General features: G+C 47.2%; 1 protein-coding gene across 1 annotated transcript in view; it reads right to left on the bottom strand.

Moving 5' to 3' along the window:
• LOC145348294 (interferon-induced protein 44-like) overlaps positions 1–16598 on the bottom strand; it is a 41644-nt gene extending 25046 nt beyond the window's left edge. The window contains exons 1-2 of the mRNA XM_080196497.1: positions 16398–16598; positions 2283–2765 (exon numbers count right to left, since the gene is read on the bottom strand). Of these exons, the coding sequence (XP_080052623.1) occupies positions 2283–2757 (475 nt within the window). The 5' untranslated portion in view covers positions 2758–2765; positions 16398–16598. The remainder of the gene's footprint in view (positions 1–2282; positions 2766–16397) is intronic.
• Between the last annotated feature and the right edge of the window lie 2102 nt (positions 16599–18700).

The following is an 18700-nucleotide window of genomic DNA, read 5'->3' as shown; positions in this document are numbered from 1 at the left end:
AGGACTGGCACATTCCTGTAAGGATGAAGGATAAGTATGGCAAGTTTTGGAAACCTTGGATAGCGAGAGATATTGTGAGCCAAGTCAAAGAGAAAAAGGAAGCATTTGTCAAGGCTAGGAGGCTGGGAACACATGAAGCAAGTGTGGAATACAAGGAAAGTAGAAAGGAACTTAAGCAAGGAGTGAGAAGGTCTAAAAGCGGTCATGAGAAAACATTGGCCAGCAGGGTTAAGGAAAATCCCAAGGCTTTTTATACAAATATAAAAAGCAAGAGGATAGCCAGGGAGAGGGTTGGCTCACTCTAGGACAAGAGAGGGAATCTATGCATGGAGCCAGAGGAAATGGGTGAGGTATTAAATAAGTATTTTGCTTCAGTATTCACCAAAGCGAAGGACTTGGTGGATGATGAGTCTGGGAAAGGATGCGTAGATATTTTGAGTAATTATGAGATCAAAGGGGAGGACGTATTGGAGTTCTTGTGAAATATTAAGATAGACAAGTCCCCAGAGCCCGATGGGATATACTCCTGAATACTGAGTAAGGGAGGAAATTGCTGGGGCCTTGAGAGCAATCTTTGTATCCTCACTGACTATGGGGGAGGTCCCAGAGGATTGGCGAATAGCCAATGTTGCTCCTTTGTTTAAGAAGGGTAGCAAGAATAATCCAGGTAATTACAGGCGGGTGAGCCTTATATCAGTGGTAGGGAAATTATTGGAGAGAATTCTTCGAGACAGGATTTATTCCCACTTGGAAATAAATGGATGTATTAGTGAGAGCTGACATGGTTTTGTGAAGGGGAGGTTGTGTCTCACGAACTTGATCGAGTTTTTCGAGGAAGTGACGAAGATGATTGATGAGGGTGGGGAAGTGGATGTTGTCTACATGGACTTCAGTAAGGCCTTTGACAAGGTCCCTCATAGCAGACTGGTGCAGAAACTAGCTCATCATAGAAGACAGAGGTTTGCAGTGGAAGGGTGCGTTTCTGAATGGAGGGCTGTGACAAGTGCTGTTCCTCAAGGATCAGTGCTGGGGCCTTTGCTGTTTGTAATATATGTAAATGATTTGGAGGAAAATATAACAGGATTGATTAATAAGTTTGCAGACGACACTAAGGTTGGTGGATTTGCGGACAGCAAAGAGGACCATCAGAGGATACAGCAGGATATAGATCAGTTGGAGACTTGGGCGGAGAGATGGCAGATAGAGTTTAATCCAGACAAATGTGAGGTAATGCATTTTGGATGTTCTAATACAGATACGAAATATACAGTAAATGGCAGAACCCTTCAGAGTATTGATAGGCGAAGCGATCTGGGTGTACAAGTAAACAGGTCATTGAAAGTGGCAGTGCAGGTGGAGAAGGTAGTCAAGAAGGCATTCGGCATGCTTGCCTTCATTGGCTGGGGTATTGAGTTTAAAAATTGGCAAGTCTGTTGCAGCTTTATAGAACCTTAGTTAGGCTGCAATTGGAATATAGTGTTCAATTCTGGTCGCTACATTACCAGAAAGATGTGGAGGCTTTGGAGAGGGTACAGAAAAGATTTACGAGAATGTTGCCTGGTATGGAGGGCATTTGTTATAAGGAGAGGTTGGAGAAACAGGATTTGTTTTCACTGGAGTGACAGAGGTTGAGAGGAGACCTGACAGAAGTCTACAAGATTATGAGGGGCATGGACAGAATGGATAGTCAGAAGCTTTTTCCCAGGGTGGAAGAGTCAATTACTCGGGGGCACAGGTTTAAGGTGTGAGGGGCAAAGTTTAAAGGAGATGTACAAGGCAGATTTTTTTTACACAGGCAGTAGTGGGTGCCTGGAACTCGTTGCTGGGGGAAGTAGTGGAAGTGGATATGGTACTGACTTTTAAGGGCATCTTGCCATGTACATGAATAGGATGGGAATAGAGGGATATGGTCCCTGGAAGGGTAGGGTGGTTTAGTTAAATTGATGTGGAGATGCCGGCGTTGGACTGGGTTAAACACAGTATGAAGTCTGACAACACCAGGTTTAAGTCCAACAGGTTTTAAACCTGCAGGCTTGGAGGGCCATAGGGCCTGTTCCTGCGCCGCAATTTTCTTTGCTCTTTTATTCTTTCATGGAAGGCTGGTTTGCGTGACGGATTGGACTTTTTTGTAGTTCCTTGCGGTCTTGGACAGAGCAGGAGGCACACCAAGCTGTGATATGGTCAGGAAGAATGCTCTCTATGGTGCATCTGTAAAAGTTGGTGAGAGTCTCAGCTGACATGCTAAATTTCCTTAATTTCTGGTAAGATGAAAAGGGCCTTACCTTCCACACGGTAAGCTTCGCATTCAACAAGAAGTTCATCGTTGACAGCAAGGAAATTGTTCTTACTTTCCTGAAAAAGATTACTTAAGTAATTTTCTCTGTTGTTCAGCAGATATAAGAGGCTGTGTCCAAAAGTAGGAGGAGTTTGCTGATTACTCCAGAGAGCCACAGCACCTTTATCTACAGCATACTTTGAGGCCTTTCCTTCTGAGGGAATTCGAAAAAGAAAAGTCTTGCTTTTCACTTGGTTAGGACGACCACCAAAATCTGTGCTTCTGTAACCTCCAAGAATGAAACCTGACTTGTTATAGCCGATAGTTATTGTTGGTCCTTGTTTATCACATTTACTATGGAAAGCACGATCATCAAATCCATGGACAGTCGCTTTGTAAAGTAAATGTAAGTTTGCTTTCCCGAGGAGTTGGGACAACTCTTTCCGATCTGGTGCAGTGAGCAGTGAGGTTACGTCAGACATGCTGGAAACTGAAACAAAACAAAGAATTGATTAAGATTGATGTTATCCTCCGAAACAGCTTGAATTTAACTCTCCACCCGTGAGATTCCCAGCGGGGGCCCAAAGTCTGGCGGAACCCGGAATTCTGGAATCTTGCAGACAAGATTGTGATTCCCGACTTTCGCTGTCCAGCACCGGCAACGTGATCAGGTTCACGGCCAAAATGGCAGAGAACCTGAGTTGAATCGTAGAATCCCCACAAGGCAGAAAGAGGCCACTCGGCCCATTGAGTCTGCACCAACTACAAGCCCACCTCAACCCTATTCCCCCAACCCTACACACTTATTCTGCAAATCCCTCTAACCGACACATGCCAGGACACTAAGGGGTAATTTAGCACGGCCAATCCACTAACCCACGCATCTTTGGACATGAGGGGCAATTTAGCATGGCCAATGCACCTAACCTGGATATCTTTGGACACTAAGGCGCAAGTTAGCATCGCCAGTGCACCTAACCTCAAAATCTTTGGACACTAAGAGGCAACTTGGCATGGCCAATGCACCTAACCTGCAAATCTTTGGACTGTGGGAGGAAGCTGAAGCACCTGGAGGAAACCCACGCAGACAGGGGGAGAATGTGCAAACTCCGCACAGTGACCCGAGCTGGGAATGGAACCCGGATCCCTGGAGCTGTGAGGCAGCAGTGCTAACCACTGTGCCATCCATTCACTGGTTGCATTCATTTCAACAAATTTAAATACAGCCCCCAGAGGAGACAGACATGGACAGGCAGTGCTCTGGTAATGCCCCCAATCATTGCCAACCTGTGCCAGAGGGCAGTGCAAGGGGCAGCCCCTATAGGAGGATCCTTGCATGTGGGGGCACATCTATGTGGAGTGAGGGCAGGGAGGGGGAGGAGTAGGGGGGCTGTGGGCGACAGGGATGCCACGGTGATCATGGGGAGTGGATGAGTGGATGCCGGGGGGGTGATCAGCAGGATGGAGGGTGGTATGGAACATAGTTGAATAAAATAGGATTGTTTACACTGGAAAGATGGAGGCTGAGGGGTGACATGATAGAGGTCTACAAAATTATGACAGGCATAGACATGGTGGATAGTCAGAGGCTTTTTCACTGTGTAGAAGTGTCAATTACAAGGAGGCACGGGTTCAAGGTGAGGGGGGGGGAAGTTTAAGGGAGATGTCCAGGGAAAAGTTTTCACACAGAGAGTGGTGGGTGTCTAGAACATGCTGCCAGAGGTGGTGGTGGAAACAGGCACACTTAAGAGGCATCTGGATGGGAACATGGTTAGGGAGGGAATAGAGGGATACGGACCGAGGTGAGGGCGGAAGGCGCTTTTTTTCAGTTCAGTTAGGGCATCCTGTTCAACACAGGCTTGGAGGGCCGAAGGGCCTGTTCCTGTGCTGTAATTTTCTTTTGTTCTTTGTATATTGGTGACAATGGCGGGGCTGGGGAAGTGGAGCAATGCCAGCGATGGTAGGGGTGGCGAGGGAAGCAGGCGACAATCGGGGGGCGGGGAAGGCCAATTCTGACAATGAACAGTGGGAGGGGGGTGAAGGGGGCCAATGCCAGTGATGATTGGGAGAGGTGGTGGGGGGGGAGGGGGTTAAGGTGGCGGGGGGGGGGTGGGGGGGTGAGGGTTGCTGCATGATGGAGTGTGTGGGGCTATTAGTTTTATTTTCCAGTTATTGGGGAGCCTTTGAAAAAAGAGCCTCCTATTGTTTGTCATTTATATAAACGTGATGTGGAGATGCCGGCGTTGGACTGGGGTAAACACAGTAAGAAGTCTCACAAGACCAGGTTAAAGTCCAACAGGTTTATTTGGTAGCAAAAACCACTAGCTTTCGAAGCGCTGCTCCTTCATCACCTGACGAAGGAGCAGCGAGCGCTCTGAAAGCTACTGGCTTTTGCTACCAAATAATCATGTTGGACTTTAACCTGGTCTTGTGAGACTTCTTACTGTATTTATATAAACAACTATGTTGGGGGTTAGAATCAGTAAGTTTGCCAATGATACAAAGATTCGCCGGGTGGTTAACAGTGAGTGTATTGGGTTACAGGAAAATGTAGACAAGATGATGAAATGGGCAGATAAATGGCAGATGGAATTTAACCCTGAAAAGTGTGAGGTAATACACTTTGGAAGGACAAGGAAATGTACTATGAAAGATCCGACACTGGGAAGTTCCAAAGAACAAAGGGACTTTGTCCATAATAGATCTTTGAAGGTGGAAATGCAGGTTAATAGGGTGGTGAAAAGCACTTCAGAGCCTTAGAGAGAGGCCCTTCGGCCCACCAAATCTGTGATTGCCAGTTCCCAGCACCTGTGCCAAAGCCCTGATTGCCGTCGTATTCCAAGCCCTCATCCAAAAACGTCAGGAGGTTACCAATCCTCACCACAGACAGGAGCTCCTCTGCTCCAATCCCCGCCTTCCTCTTAGGCCATAAGACATAGAAGTGGAAATAGACCACTCGGCCCATCGAGTCTGCTCCACCATTCAATCATGGCTGATATTTTTCTCAACCCCATTCTCATGCCTTCCCCCATAACCCCCTGATCCCCTTATTAATCAAGAACCTATTTATCTCTGTCTTAATGACACTCAATGACCTGGCCTCCACAGCCTTCTGCGGCAAAGAGTTCCACAGATTCACCACTCACTGGCTGAAGAAACTTCTCCTCATCCCTGTTTTCAAGGGTCAGCCCTTTAGCCTGAGGTTGTGCCCTCTGGTTCTAGTTTTTCCTACTGGTGGAAACATCCTCTCCATGTCCACTCTATCCGGGCCTTGCAATATCCTGTAAGTTTCAATAAGATCTCCTTTCATCTTTCTAAACTCCGATGAGTACAGACCCAGAGTCCTCAACCATTCCTCATAGGACAAGCTCTTCATTCCAGGGATCATTCTTGTGAATCTCCTCTGGACCTTTTCCAAAGTCAGCACCTCCTTCCTTAAATACGGACCCAAAACTGCTCACACTATTCCAAATGGGGTCTGACCAGAGCCTTACACAGCCTCAGAAGTGCATCCCTGCTCTTATATTCTAGCCCTCTTGATATGAATGGTAACATTGTATTTCCCTTCCTAGCTGCCGACTGAACCTGCGCGTTAAACTTAAGAGAATCTTGAACAATGACTCCCAAGGTAGTGCATTAGAAAGTTTTAGATTGGCTAGGAGGGAGTTGAAGAGGGAGTTAAGAAGGGCTAAAAGAGGACATGAGATGACTTTGGCTGATAGGATTAAGGAGAACCCTAAGGTGTTTTACAGGTATGTCAAGAACAGAAAGTTGGTTAGGGCAAGATTAGGGCCAGTTACAGACAGTAGAGGGAAGTTGTGTGTGGAACCGGAGGAGATTGGAGAGGCGTTGAACCAATATTTCTCTTCGGTGTTCACGCAAGGGGACATGAATGTAGCTGAGGAGGACACTGGGGTGCAGGGGTGTAAAATAGATAGTATTGCAGTTGATACGGGGGATGTGCTGGATATTTTAGAGGGTTTGAAAATAGATAAGTCCCCTGGTCCAGATGGGATTTACCCTAGGATTCTCTGGGAGGCAAGAGAGGTGATTGCGGAGCCTCTGGCTCTGATCTTTAGGTCGTCGTTGGTCTCTGGTATAGTACCGGAAGATTGGAGGACAGCAAATGTTGTCCCATTGTTTAAGAAGGGGAGAAGAGACTTCCCTGGGAATTATAGACCGGTGAGTCTTACTTCTGTGGTGGGTAAGGTTTTGGAAAGGATTATTAGAGACAGGATTTATAGTTATTTGGAGAGTAATGAATTGATTAGAGACAGTCAGCATGGTTTTGTAGCGGGTAGGTCGTGCCTTACTAACCTTATCGAGTTCTTTGAGAAAGTGACCAAAGAGGTGGATAGGGGTAAGGCAGTTGACGTGGTGTATATGGATTTTAGTAAGGCATTTGATAAGGTTCACCATGGTAGGCTTCTGCAGAAAATGCAGATGTATGGGATTGGGGGTGATCTAGGTAATTGGATCAGGAATTGGCTAGCAGATAGGAGACAGAGGGTGGTGGTTGATGGTAAATATTCGTCATGGAGTTCGGTTACGAGTGGTGTGCCTCAGGGATCTGTTTTGGGGCCACTGCTGTTTGTAATTTTTATTAATGATCTGGATGAGGGTATAGTTGGGTGGATTAGTAAGTTTGCAGATGACACCAAAGTCGGTGGTAGATTGTGAGGAAGGGTGTCATAGTTTGCAGGGTGACTTAGAAAGGTTGCAGAGCTGGGCCGCGAGGTGGCGGATGGAGTTTAATGTGGAGAAGTGTGAGGTAATTCATTTCGGTAGGGATAACAGATGTGTTGAGTATAGGGCTAACGGGAGGACTTTGAATAGTGTGGAGGAGCAGAGGGATCTAGGTGTATGTGTACATAGATCCCTGAAAGTTGGGAATCAAGTAGATAAGGTTGTTAAGAAGGCATACAGTGTCTTGGCGTTTATTGGTAGGGGGATTGAATTTAGGAGTCGCAGCGTCATGATGCAACTGTACACAACTCTGGTGCGGCCGCACTTGGGGTATTGTGTGCAGTTCTGGTCCCCACATTACAGGAAGGATGTAGAGGCTTTGGAGAGGGTGCAGAGGAGGTTTACCAGGATGTTGCCTGGTATGGAGGGGAGATCCTATGAGGAGAGACTGAGAGATTTGGGGTTGTTTTCGCTGGAAAGAAGGCGGCTAAGAGGGGACCTTATTGAAACATATAAGATGATTAGAGGTTTAGACAGGGTAGATAGTGATAGCCTTTTTCCTAGGATGGAGAAAGCTAGCACGAGGGGGCACGACTTTAAATTAAGGGGGGGTAGTTATAGGACTGATGTCAGGGGTAGGTTCTTTACCCAGAGGGTGGTGAGGGACTGGAATGCCCTGCCAGCTGCAGTTGTAAATGCGCCTAGTTTGGGGGCGTTTAAGAGATCTGTGGATAGGTTTATGGACGAAATGGGATTGGTTTAGATTAGTGGGTTAGTGTTGTTGTTTTTTTTTAAAAGCTGGTCGGCGCAACATCGTGGGCCGAAGGGCCTGTTCTGCGCTGTAATGTTCTAAGTCCCTTTGTGCTTCTGATTTCCTAAGCATTTCCACATTTAGAAAATAGTCTATACATCCATTCCTCCTTCTGAAGTGCAGAACCTCACCCTTTTCCACATTGTATTCCACCTGTCACTTCTTTGCCCACTCTCCCAGCCTGTCCAAGTCCTTCTGCAGCCCCCCTGCTTCCTCAATACTACCTGTCCCTCTACATATCTTTGTATCATCTGCAAACTTAACAACAGTGCCTTCAGTTCCTTCTCCCAAATCGTTAATGTATATTGTGGAAAGACGTGGTCCCAGCACCACTAGTCACTGGCTGCCACCCTGAGAAAGACCCCTTTATCCCCACTCTCAGCCTTCTGCCAGGCAGCCAATCTTCTATCCATGCCAGGATCTTACCCTTAACACCATGGGCTCTTAGCTTATTTAACAGTCTCCTATGCGGCACCTTGTCAAAGGCCTTCTGGAAATCTAAATAAATCACGTCCACTGGTTCTCCTTTATTTAACTTCCTCGATACCTCCTCAAAGAACTCTAACAGATTTGTCAGACATGACCTCCCCTTGACAAAGCCGTACTGACTCAGTCCTGCTTTATCATGCACTTCCAAGTATTCCACGATCTCATCTTTAATAATAGGCTCTAAAATCTTGCCGGTGACTGAAGTCAGGCTAACCGGCCTATCATTTCCCGTCTGCTGCCTCCCTCCTTTCTTAAGCAGCAGTGTTACATTATCTGCTTTCCAGTCCTCTGGGACCCTCCCTGTCTCCAATGATTCCTGAAAGGTCCAAGGTGGGGCAAGGCAGCATTACTGGAGCACACAAAGAGCAGAGTGGAGCTTAAGAAAGCAATTAGGAAAGTAAAGCGGGGATATGAGAAAGCTCTGGCTGATAAAAGTAGGGAAAATCCCAAGGTATATCATTAGTATATCAATGAGAAGAGGATAACCAGAGAAAGAATCGGGTCCATTAGGAACCAAAGGGACAATCTATGGGTGGAGCCAGAAGACAAGTAAGGTCTCCTTACTTGAGAAAGGATATACTGGCACTGGAGGGGTTGCAGAGGAGATTCACTAGGTCCATTCTGGAGTTGAGAGGGTTGGCTTATGAGGAGAAACTGAGTAGACTGGGGCCACACTCATTGGAATTCAGAAGAATGAGGGGAGATCTAATAAAAACATGGAAGGTTATAAGGGAATCGATAAGATAGAAGCAGGGAAGTTGTTTCCATTGGTGGGGGAAATGAAAATTAGGGGGCATGGCCTCAAAATAAGGGGAAGCAGATTTAGGACTGAGTTGAGGATGAACTTCTTCACACAAAGGGTTGTGAATCTGTGGAATTCCCTGCCCAGTGAAGCAGTTGAGACTATCTCATTGAATGTCTTTAAGGCAAGGATAGATAAATTTTTGAACAGTAAAAGAATTAATGGTTATGGTGAGTGGGCGGGTAAGTGGAGCCGAGTTCACAAAAATATCAGCCATGATCTTATTGAATGACGCAGCAGGCTTGAGGGGCCAGATGTCCTACTCCTGCTCCTAGTTCTTATGTTCTTACATTGGTAGGATGTTGAACGAATACTTCATATTCTTTTTCACTCAAGAGAAAGAGGGTGAAGGTATGGAATACAGGAAAAGATTACAAGGTCCTTGTGCAAACTGACATAGTGAGTGACAAGGTATTGGGGGTGTTGGCAGGCTTGAAAGTGAACAAAATCCAGGTCCAGATGAATTGTGTGCTGTGGGAGGCAAGGGAGGAGATTGCAAGGGCTCTGATCCAAATTTTCAATTCCTCTCTGGCCACAAGGAAGTGCCAGAGAACTGGAGAACAGCCAACGTGGTCCCTCTATTTAAGGAAGATTGTACAGCCAAGCCAGGGAACTACAGACCAGTGAGTCCCACATCAGTGGTTGGGAAAACTACTGGAGACAATTTTGAAGGAGAGAATCTATCTCCACTTGGAGAGGCAAGGTTTAATCAGGGATGGTCAGCGTGGCTTTGTCACTTGATTGAGTTTTTTGAAGAGGTGACCAGGTCTGTAGATGAGGGTAGTACAGTTGATGTAGTTTATATGGATTTCATCAAAAGTTTTGACAAGGTCCCACATGGATGCCTTATAAAGGAAACAAGTGCACATGGGATACAGGATAATTTGATACACTGGATTCTACATTGGCTCAGTTGTAGGAGACAGAGGGTGCAGAAGGCTACTTTAATAACTGGAAACCAGTGTCCAGTGGTGTACCACAGGTATCTGTGCTGGGTTCCCTATTGTTCACCATTTACAGAAACAACTATGTGGGGGTTAGGATTAGTCAGTTTGTCGATGGCACAAAGATTGGCCAGGTGGTTAACAGTGAGTTTGAGTTTCTGAGCTACAGGAAGGTATAAAGTTTATTTATTAATCACAAGTAAGGCTTACATTAACACTGCAATGAAGTTACTGTGAAATTTCCCGAGACACCACAGTCCGGCACCTATTTGGTCACAATGCATGTCTTTTAGAGTGTGGGAGGGAACCGGAGGAATCCCACACACGATGGGGAGAATGTTCAAATTCCACACAAACAGTCACCCAAGCTGGGAATTGAACCTGGGTTCTTGGTGCTGTGAAGCAGCAGTGCTAAACACTGTGTTTCCATGTTGCCTAGCATGTAGAGGGGATGGTCAAATGGGCAGGTAAGTGGCAGATGGGATTTAACCCTGAACTGTGTGGAGCGATACACTTTGGAAGGAATAATTTGACAAGAAGTATTAAATGACACTAGGAAATTCTGAAGAACAAAAAGACCCTGGCCTGTTCATGGATTTCTGAAGATGGAAGGGCATGTTAGAAGAATAGTGAAAATGGCATATGACCTTTATCAATCAAAGCATAAATTACAGAAGCAGGGAGGTCATGTTGGAGTCGTGTCGAACTGTGGTGAGGCCAGAACTGGAGTGCTGCGTGCAGTTCTGGTTGCCACATTTTTTGGAAGGATGTGATTGCACTTGGAGGGAGAGTCACCAGGATGCTACCTGGGATGGAGCATTTAGGTTATGGAGAGTTATGGGCAGCACGGTGGCACAGTGGTCAGCACTGCTGCGTAGAGCTCTAGGGGCCCAGGTTCGATTCCCGGCTTGGGTCACTGTCTGTGCGGAGTTTGCACGTTCTCCCTCTGTTTGTGTGGGTTTGCTCCGGGTGCTCCGGTTTCCTCCCACAGTTCGAAAGATGTGCAGGTTTGATTGATTGGCCATGCCAAATTGACCCTTAGTGTCCTGGGATGTGTATACTCGAAGGAGTAGCAGGGTAAATAGGGCTTGGGTGGGATTATCATTGGTGCAGCCTTGATGGGCTGAACGACCTCCTTCTGTGGAATAGGTTTGGTTGGTTTCATTGGAGTAGAGAAGACTGAAGGGTGACCTGATCGAAGTGTACAAGATTATGAGAGATATGGACAGGATGGATAAGGAACAATTGTTCCTCTTAGCTGAAGGATCAGTCACGAGGGGACACAAACTGAAGGTGAGGGGCAGGGGGTTTGGGGGGATGTGAGGAAAAGCATTTTTTACCCAGAGGGTGGTGAGGGTCTGGAATGCGCTGCCTGGGAGGGTGGTAGAGGTGGGATGCCTCACATCCTTTAAAGAGCACCTCAATGAGCTCTTGGCGCGTCATAACATTCACGCTATAGACCAAGGTAAATGGGATTAGGTAGGTCAGGTGTTCCTTACATGTCAGTGCAGACTGGATGGGCCAAAGGGCCTCCTCTACACTGTGTGATTCCGTGAAATGTGAAGCGGGGAAAATCATAACGTGGGTACCTGACGCACAAAATGGTGGCCTGGCTCATAAAACGGTTACCTGAGAAAGATACATTAAGCAGGCACTGACTCTTAGCACAGACAGCTACTTGAAATTAAAACATGCAGCACAGACAGTTATTTAAAGTTAAACATGCAGGACACAAATACTGCAGGAAGCCAGTAAGAGCTTGAGGCACTTTAAAGTTAAGGACAGACTCAGGACAATAATGTCTGATAAAGACATTAGCCATAAATGGGAACCGGAATACAAAAATGCAGGAAAAAGTGTATGTATAGACCGAAACTAAGTCATTGATAGTCACTGATAGAGGAAATGTGTCCATTCTGTGAGACAATGAAGTGTTAAATGCTAATGTCTGTATATGTCTGACTGTAACAATGTGTTAACTATCAGCCCTACTCAACTATAACGATGTGTTAAATGGCTAATGTCTGGACTATCTATTGTCTGAAAAGTATAAAGATGAACCACTCCTATTGTACTATTGAGAAAGTAGCTGCCAAGTACTGCGGAGTACCAGAGCTTTCTCCCCGAAACTATGTGGCCTAAATAAAGCTGTATTATCGAACCTCCAGTCTGACTCCGGTGGTAATTCTCCCGTAACAAATGCAATCAGTTATTTACAGGATCTCTATATTCTCAATTCCCAGTAAAGTTATCATGGAAAGTCCTCAGCCCCATGAGGCATTCCCAGTTTCTTGGCGTGACTATTCAAATTTAGATGAATAATAATTGCCAATTCCTGATTGTCTCATCCTATTTGGTTCATGTGTTCTCACTGTTGTAGAGAACTCCGATCCTCGGGCGGTTACCAACTTGATGGGCACAGCTCACAGATTCCCCATTGTCATAGAGTGCAGAAAAGACCTTTGGCCAATCGAATCCGCACTGACAATAACGACCACTAAAATCACACTCATCCCATCTTCCTGCACTCGTCCCATGCCTTTGAACGCCATGATGTTCCAAGCGCTCATCCAAATATTTTTTAAAGGCTGTAAGGTTTCCGGCCTCCGCTATCTTCCCAGGTAGTGCGTCCGACCGTGAGGTTCCCACTGCCCTCTGAGTGAAAAAGGCTTCTCTCGAATCTTCACTGAATCTCCCGGCCCTCCCCCCAAATCTATGCCACCTCATGATTGATGCTTCAACCGAGGGGAACAGCTGCTCCCTATTCACCCTGTCCATACCCCTCATTGTCAGAGGGTGAATGTTCTAGAATTCTGTGCAGAACTGCACAAGTCGGGGTTCCACACAAAACTTCACTGGAGACCATATCACTAATAACTTTGTATCTTTGAGAACAGAACTTGACCTTGGCAGCATTGCCCACACCCCAAGACAGAGCTCTTTTCAATCATTCCCAATGCTTCATCGATCATGTTTGGGCATTGACATGGCCTGGCATATCACTGCCAGAAACTATACAAAGTCTGGCAACATCAAAATCACTTGAGCTTCAATCTAACATCATAATGAATCTTTATGTGGAAGATTTCACCAATGAAAACTGGACCAGGCACACATGGGTGGCACGGTGGCACAGTGGTTAGCACTGCTGCCTACAGCTCGAGGGACCTGGGTTCGATTCCCTGCTTGGGTCACTGTCTGTGCGGAGTTTACACGCTCTCCCCCTTGTTTGCGTGGATTTCCCCCTTATCCACCCCCCACTACCCACACACATCACTGTCCCCCTTATCCACCCCCCCTATTACCCACACACATCACTGTCCCCCTTATCCACCCCCCCCATTACCCACGCACATCACTGTCCCCCTTATCCACCCCCCCACTACCCACACACATCACTGTCCCCCTTATCCACCCCCCCCATTACCCACGCACATCACTGTCCCCCTTATCCACCCCCCCACTACCCACACACATCACTGTCCCCCTTATCCACCCCCCACTACCCACACACATCACTGTCCCCCTTATCCACCCCCCCCACTACCCACACACATCACTGTCCCCCTTATCCACCCCCCCCACTACCCACACACATCACTGTCCCCCTTATCCACCCCCCCACTACCCACACACATCACTGTCCCCCTTATCCACCCCCCCACTACCCACACACATCACTGTCCCCCTTATCCACCCCCCCCACTACCCACACACATCACTGTCCCCCTTATCCACCCCCCCCACTACCCACACACATCGCTGTCCCCCTTATCCACCCCCCCCACTACCCACACACATCACTGTCCCCCTTATCCACCCCCCCACTACCCACACACATCACTGTCCCCCTTATCCACCCCCCCCACTACCCACACACATCACTGTCCCCCTTATCCACCCCCCCCACTACCCACACACATCGCTGTCCCCCTTATCCACCCCCCCCACTACCCACACACATCACTGTCCCCCTTATCCACCCCCCCACTACCCACACACATCACTGTCCCCCTTATCCACCCCCCCCACTACCCACACACATCACTGTCCCCCTTATCCACCCCCCCACTACCCACACACATCACTGTCCCCCTTATCCACCCCCCCACTACCCACACACATCACTGTCCCCCTTATCCACCCCCCCCACTACCCACACACATCACTGTCCCCCTTATCCACCCCCCCCACTACCCACACACATCACTGTCCCCCTTATCCACCCCCCACTACCCACACACATCACTGTCCCCCTTATCCACCCCCCCCACTACCCACACACATCACTGTCCCCCTTATCCACCCCCCCCACTACCCACACACATCACTGTCCCCCTTATCCACCCCCCCCACTACCCACACACATCACTGTCCCCCTTATCCACCCCCCCCACTACCCACACACATCACTGTCCCCCTTACCCACTCCCCCATTACCCACACACATCACTGTCCCCCTTATCCACCCCCCCCACTACCCACACACATCACTGTCCCCCTTATCCACCCCCCCACTACCCACACACATCACTGTCCCCCTTATCCACTCCCCCATTACCCACACACATCACTGTCCCCCTTATCCACCCCCCCCACTACCCACACACATCACTGTCCCCCTTATCCACCCCCCCACTACTCACACACATCACTGTCCCCCTTATCCACCCCCCCACTACCCACACACATCGCTGTCCCCCTTATCCACCCCCGCTACCCAGACTGATTGCCCCCCCTGCCCCCCCACCAGAGATCCATTTGCTCCCCCCACCCCCACCAGTGAGCGATCAGGTTCCCCCCCCCTCCCACCAGAAATACATCTTACCCACCTCCCTCCTCCCGCACCCTCCAGAGAATGGTCTGGCCTTGCCAACCCCCCCCTCCCCACAGAAGACCATCTGACCTGCCTCCTCCTCCCTCCCTACCTGGTAACGATCAGCCCTCCCCCCCCACCACCAGACAACGATCAGTTGCCCCCCCCCCACCACCAGACAACGATCAGTTGCCCCCCCCCCACCACCAGATAACAATCAGTTCCCCCCCCCCCACCACCAGATAACAATCAGTTCCCCCCCGCTGTCACCAGGCAATGATCAGCCCTCCCCCCCACCACCAGACAACACTTGGCCCGCTCCCCCACTCATAAGAATATAAGAAATAGGAGCAGGAGTCGGCCATCTAGCCCCTCGAGCCTGCCCCGCCATTCAATAAGATCACGGCTGATCTGATAGTGGGTTCAGTTCCACTTTCCCGCCTGCTCCCCATGACCTTTAATTCCCTTATTGGTTAGAAATCTATCTGTGACTTAAACACATTTAACGAGGTAGCCTCCACTGCTTCAATGGGCAGAGAATTCCAAAGATTCACCACCCTCTGAGAGAAGAAGTTCCTCCTCAACTCTGTTCTAAACTGACTCCCTCTCATTTTGAGGCTGTGCCCTCTAGTTCTTGTTTCCTTTCTAAGTGGAAATAATCTCTCTGCCTCTACCCTGTCTAGCCTCTTCATTATCTTACATGTCTCTGTTAGATCCCCTCATCAGAGATCCATTTGACCTCTCTCCTCCCCCTCCCCCCCACCGCCCCCCCAAACCAGACAACGATCTGGCCTCACTCCCCTCCTCCCACCCAACCAGAGAATGATCTGACCTGCCTCCATCACCAACCCCACCCCCACCACTGATTGAGTCAGGGAGCTGTTGGAAGCTCTGAACTCCCTCTTCAGCGCCCGATTCAGACTTTTATTCAGCAGCTCCCTGACGGTGCGGTTCCGGATTGGCGAACGGGGTGGTAAAAGGGGGAAATGCTGATAAAGTTTGGCGGGCAGTTCATTAATTCAATTTAACTGCATTTAATTTGTCGCGCTGCGCCCGTTTTGAGCGTGAAGCGGATCGCGGCCGTTCTCGGGTCTCGGTAAAGTGGCCATCTGCGCGGACGAGGGTGCGGATCGCGTTAATGGCCTCACACCCAACTTTACCATGTTCTCACGCCCGGACGCAATGGTAAAATTGCCCCTGGTCATCTCGAAAACAGTGCCATGGGACCACTTACAGATAGACAGATTGTACTTCAATGAAAGACAGAACTTCCAACACTCCCCACTAACGCCCCGGGAGGGGGAGATGCGAGAGTGCTGCCAGCTCAGCCCAGCGTCACACACACCCCACTCGCAAACTGAGCTTTAAATTCACTGCAGGACTTCACACACACACACACACCTTGTGTTCAGGGAACAAAGGTAGACCCGTCAGAATTCTAACCTTGTCACATTAACAGTAACACAAGTCTGAAACTGCCACTGCTCCCAATCCATTAATATCCTGCGGGAAGAATCGGAAATAACGCGACTGAGTCCCATTCCTTGCAGGGAAAGTGATCACAGAACACTCACCTTGAGAATGCGTGCTGTAATTTGTCTGAATGTTTAGCTGCTCCTATCCTGTATTCACGGCAGAGATACCAGAGCAACACAATGATTCAGCCGCACCTTCAAACGTCTGCTTCAGAAACGAAACTGGGATTCAGGGAAAGTTTCGGTTTCATTTCCACTAATAACCAAACATGAACAGAAAACCACATGGAAAAGGCTGCAAATTCCTACTTCTTTTTCGAAGTCTGCAAGTATGAGCACACTCCGCCTCCCTTTAGTTATTTATCCGCCCTTCCTGTTAACGCTAAACCTCTATCAGTGCAGACGATATTACCCCGAAAATACTGCAAATCTGAAACAATGCTGGCAATTTCAGCAAGTCTGACATGTCTAACATATTCCAAGCCCCATGTAAATATTAACACCCCCCCAGACCCTCTAAATATAAACTCACTCCACACTCACTGTAAATAATAACACCCCCCCAGTCCCTCTAAATATAAACTCACTCCACACTCACTGTAAATATTAACACCCCCCCGTCCCTCTAAATATAAACTCACTCCACACTCACTGTAAATATTAACACACTCCACACTCACTGTAAATATTAACACCCCCCCTCCCTCTAAATATTAACACACTCCACACTCACTGTAAACATTAACACGCCCCAGTCCCTCTAAATATTAACTCACTCCACACTCATTGTAAATATTAACACACTCCGCACCCCCTGTAAGAATTAACACACTCCACACCGCCTGTAAATATTAACTCACTCCACACTCACTGTAAATATTAACACCCCCCGTCCCTCTAAATATTAACACACTCCACACTCACTGTAAATATTAACACGCCCCAGTCCCTCTAAATATTAACTCACTCCACACTCATTGTAAATATTAACACACTCCACACTCCCTGTAAATATTAACTCACTCCACACTCATTGTAAATATTAACACACTCCACACTCCCTGTAAATATTAACACATTCCACACTCACTGTAAATATTAACACACTCCACACTCCCAGTAAATATTAACACGCTCCACACTCACTGTAAATATTAACACTCTCCACAGTCACTGTAAATATTAACACACTCCACATTCACTGTAAATATTAACACACTCCACACTCCCAGTAAATATTAACACGCTCCACACTCACTGTAAATATTAACACTCTCCACACTCACTGTAAATATTAACACACTCCACACTCACTGTAAATATTAACACTCTCCACACTCACTGTAAATATTAACACACTCCACACTCCCCGTAAATATTAACACACTCCACACTCCCTGTAAATATTAACACACTCCACACTCCCTGTAAATATTAACACACTCCACACTCACTGTAAATATTAACACACTCCACACTCACTGTAAATATTAACACACTCCACACTCACTGTAAATATTAACACACTCCACACTCCCTGTAAATATTAACACACTCCACACTCACTGTAAATATTAAAACACTCCACACTCACTGTAAATATTAACACACTCCACACTCACTGTAAATATTAACACACTCCACACCCTCTGTAAATATTAACACACTCCACACTCACTGTAAATATTAACACACTCCACACTCACTGTAAATATTAACACACTCCACACCCTCTGTAAATATTAACACACTCCACACTCCCCGTAAATATTAACACACTCCACACTCCCTGTAAATATTAACACACTCCACACTCCCTGTAAATATTAACACACTCCACACTCACTGTAAATATTAACACACTCCACACTCACTGTAAATATTAACACACTCCACACCCCCTGTAAATATTAACACACTCCACACTCACTGTAAATATTAACACACTCCACACTCACTGTAAATATTAACACACTCCACACGCCCTGTAAATATTAACACACCCCACACTCACTGTAAATATTAACACACTCCACACTCACTGTAAATATTAACACACTCCACACTCACTGTAAATATTAACACACTCCACACTCACTGTAAATATTAACACACTCCACACCCCCTGTAAATATTAACACACTCCACACTCACTGTAAATGTTAACACACTCCACACCCCCTGTAAATATTAACACACTCCACACTCACTGTAAATATTAACACACTCCACGCCCCCTGTAAATATTAACACACTCCACACTCACTGTAAATATTAACACACTCCACACCCCCTGTAAATATTAACACACTCCACACTCCCCGTAAATATTAACACACTCCACACTCCCTGTAAATATTAACACACTCCACACTCCCTGTAAATATTAACACACTCCACAC

Source organism: Carcharhinus amblyrhynchos, chromosome 9 (assembly GCF_965287045.1).
Source record: "Carcharhinus amblyrhynchos chromosome 9, sCarAmb.v2.hapA, whole genome shotgun sequence".
NCBI lineage: Eukaryota > Metazoa > Chordata > Chondrichthyes > Carcharhiniformes > Carcharhinidae > Carcharhinus > Carcharhinus amblyrhynchos.
Note: the sequence above shows the minus strand (reverse complement) of the source record. Positions and strands in the feature narration are given on the sequence as shown.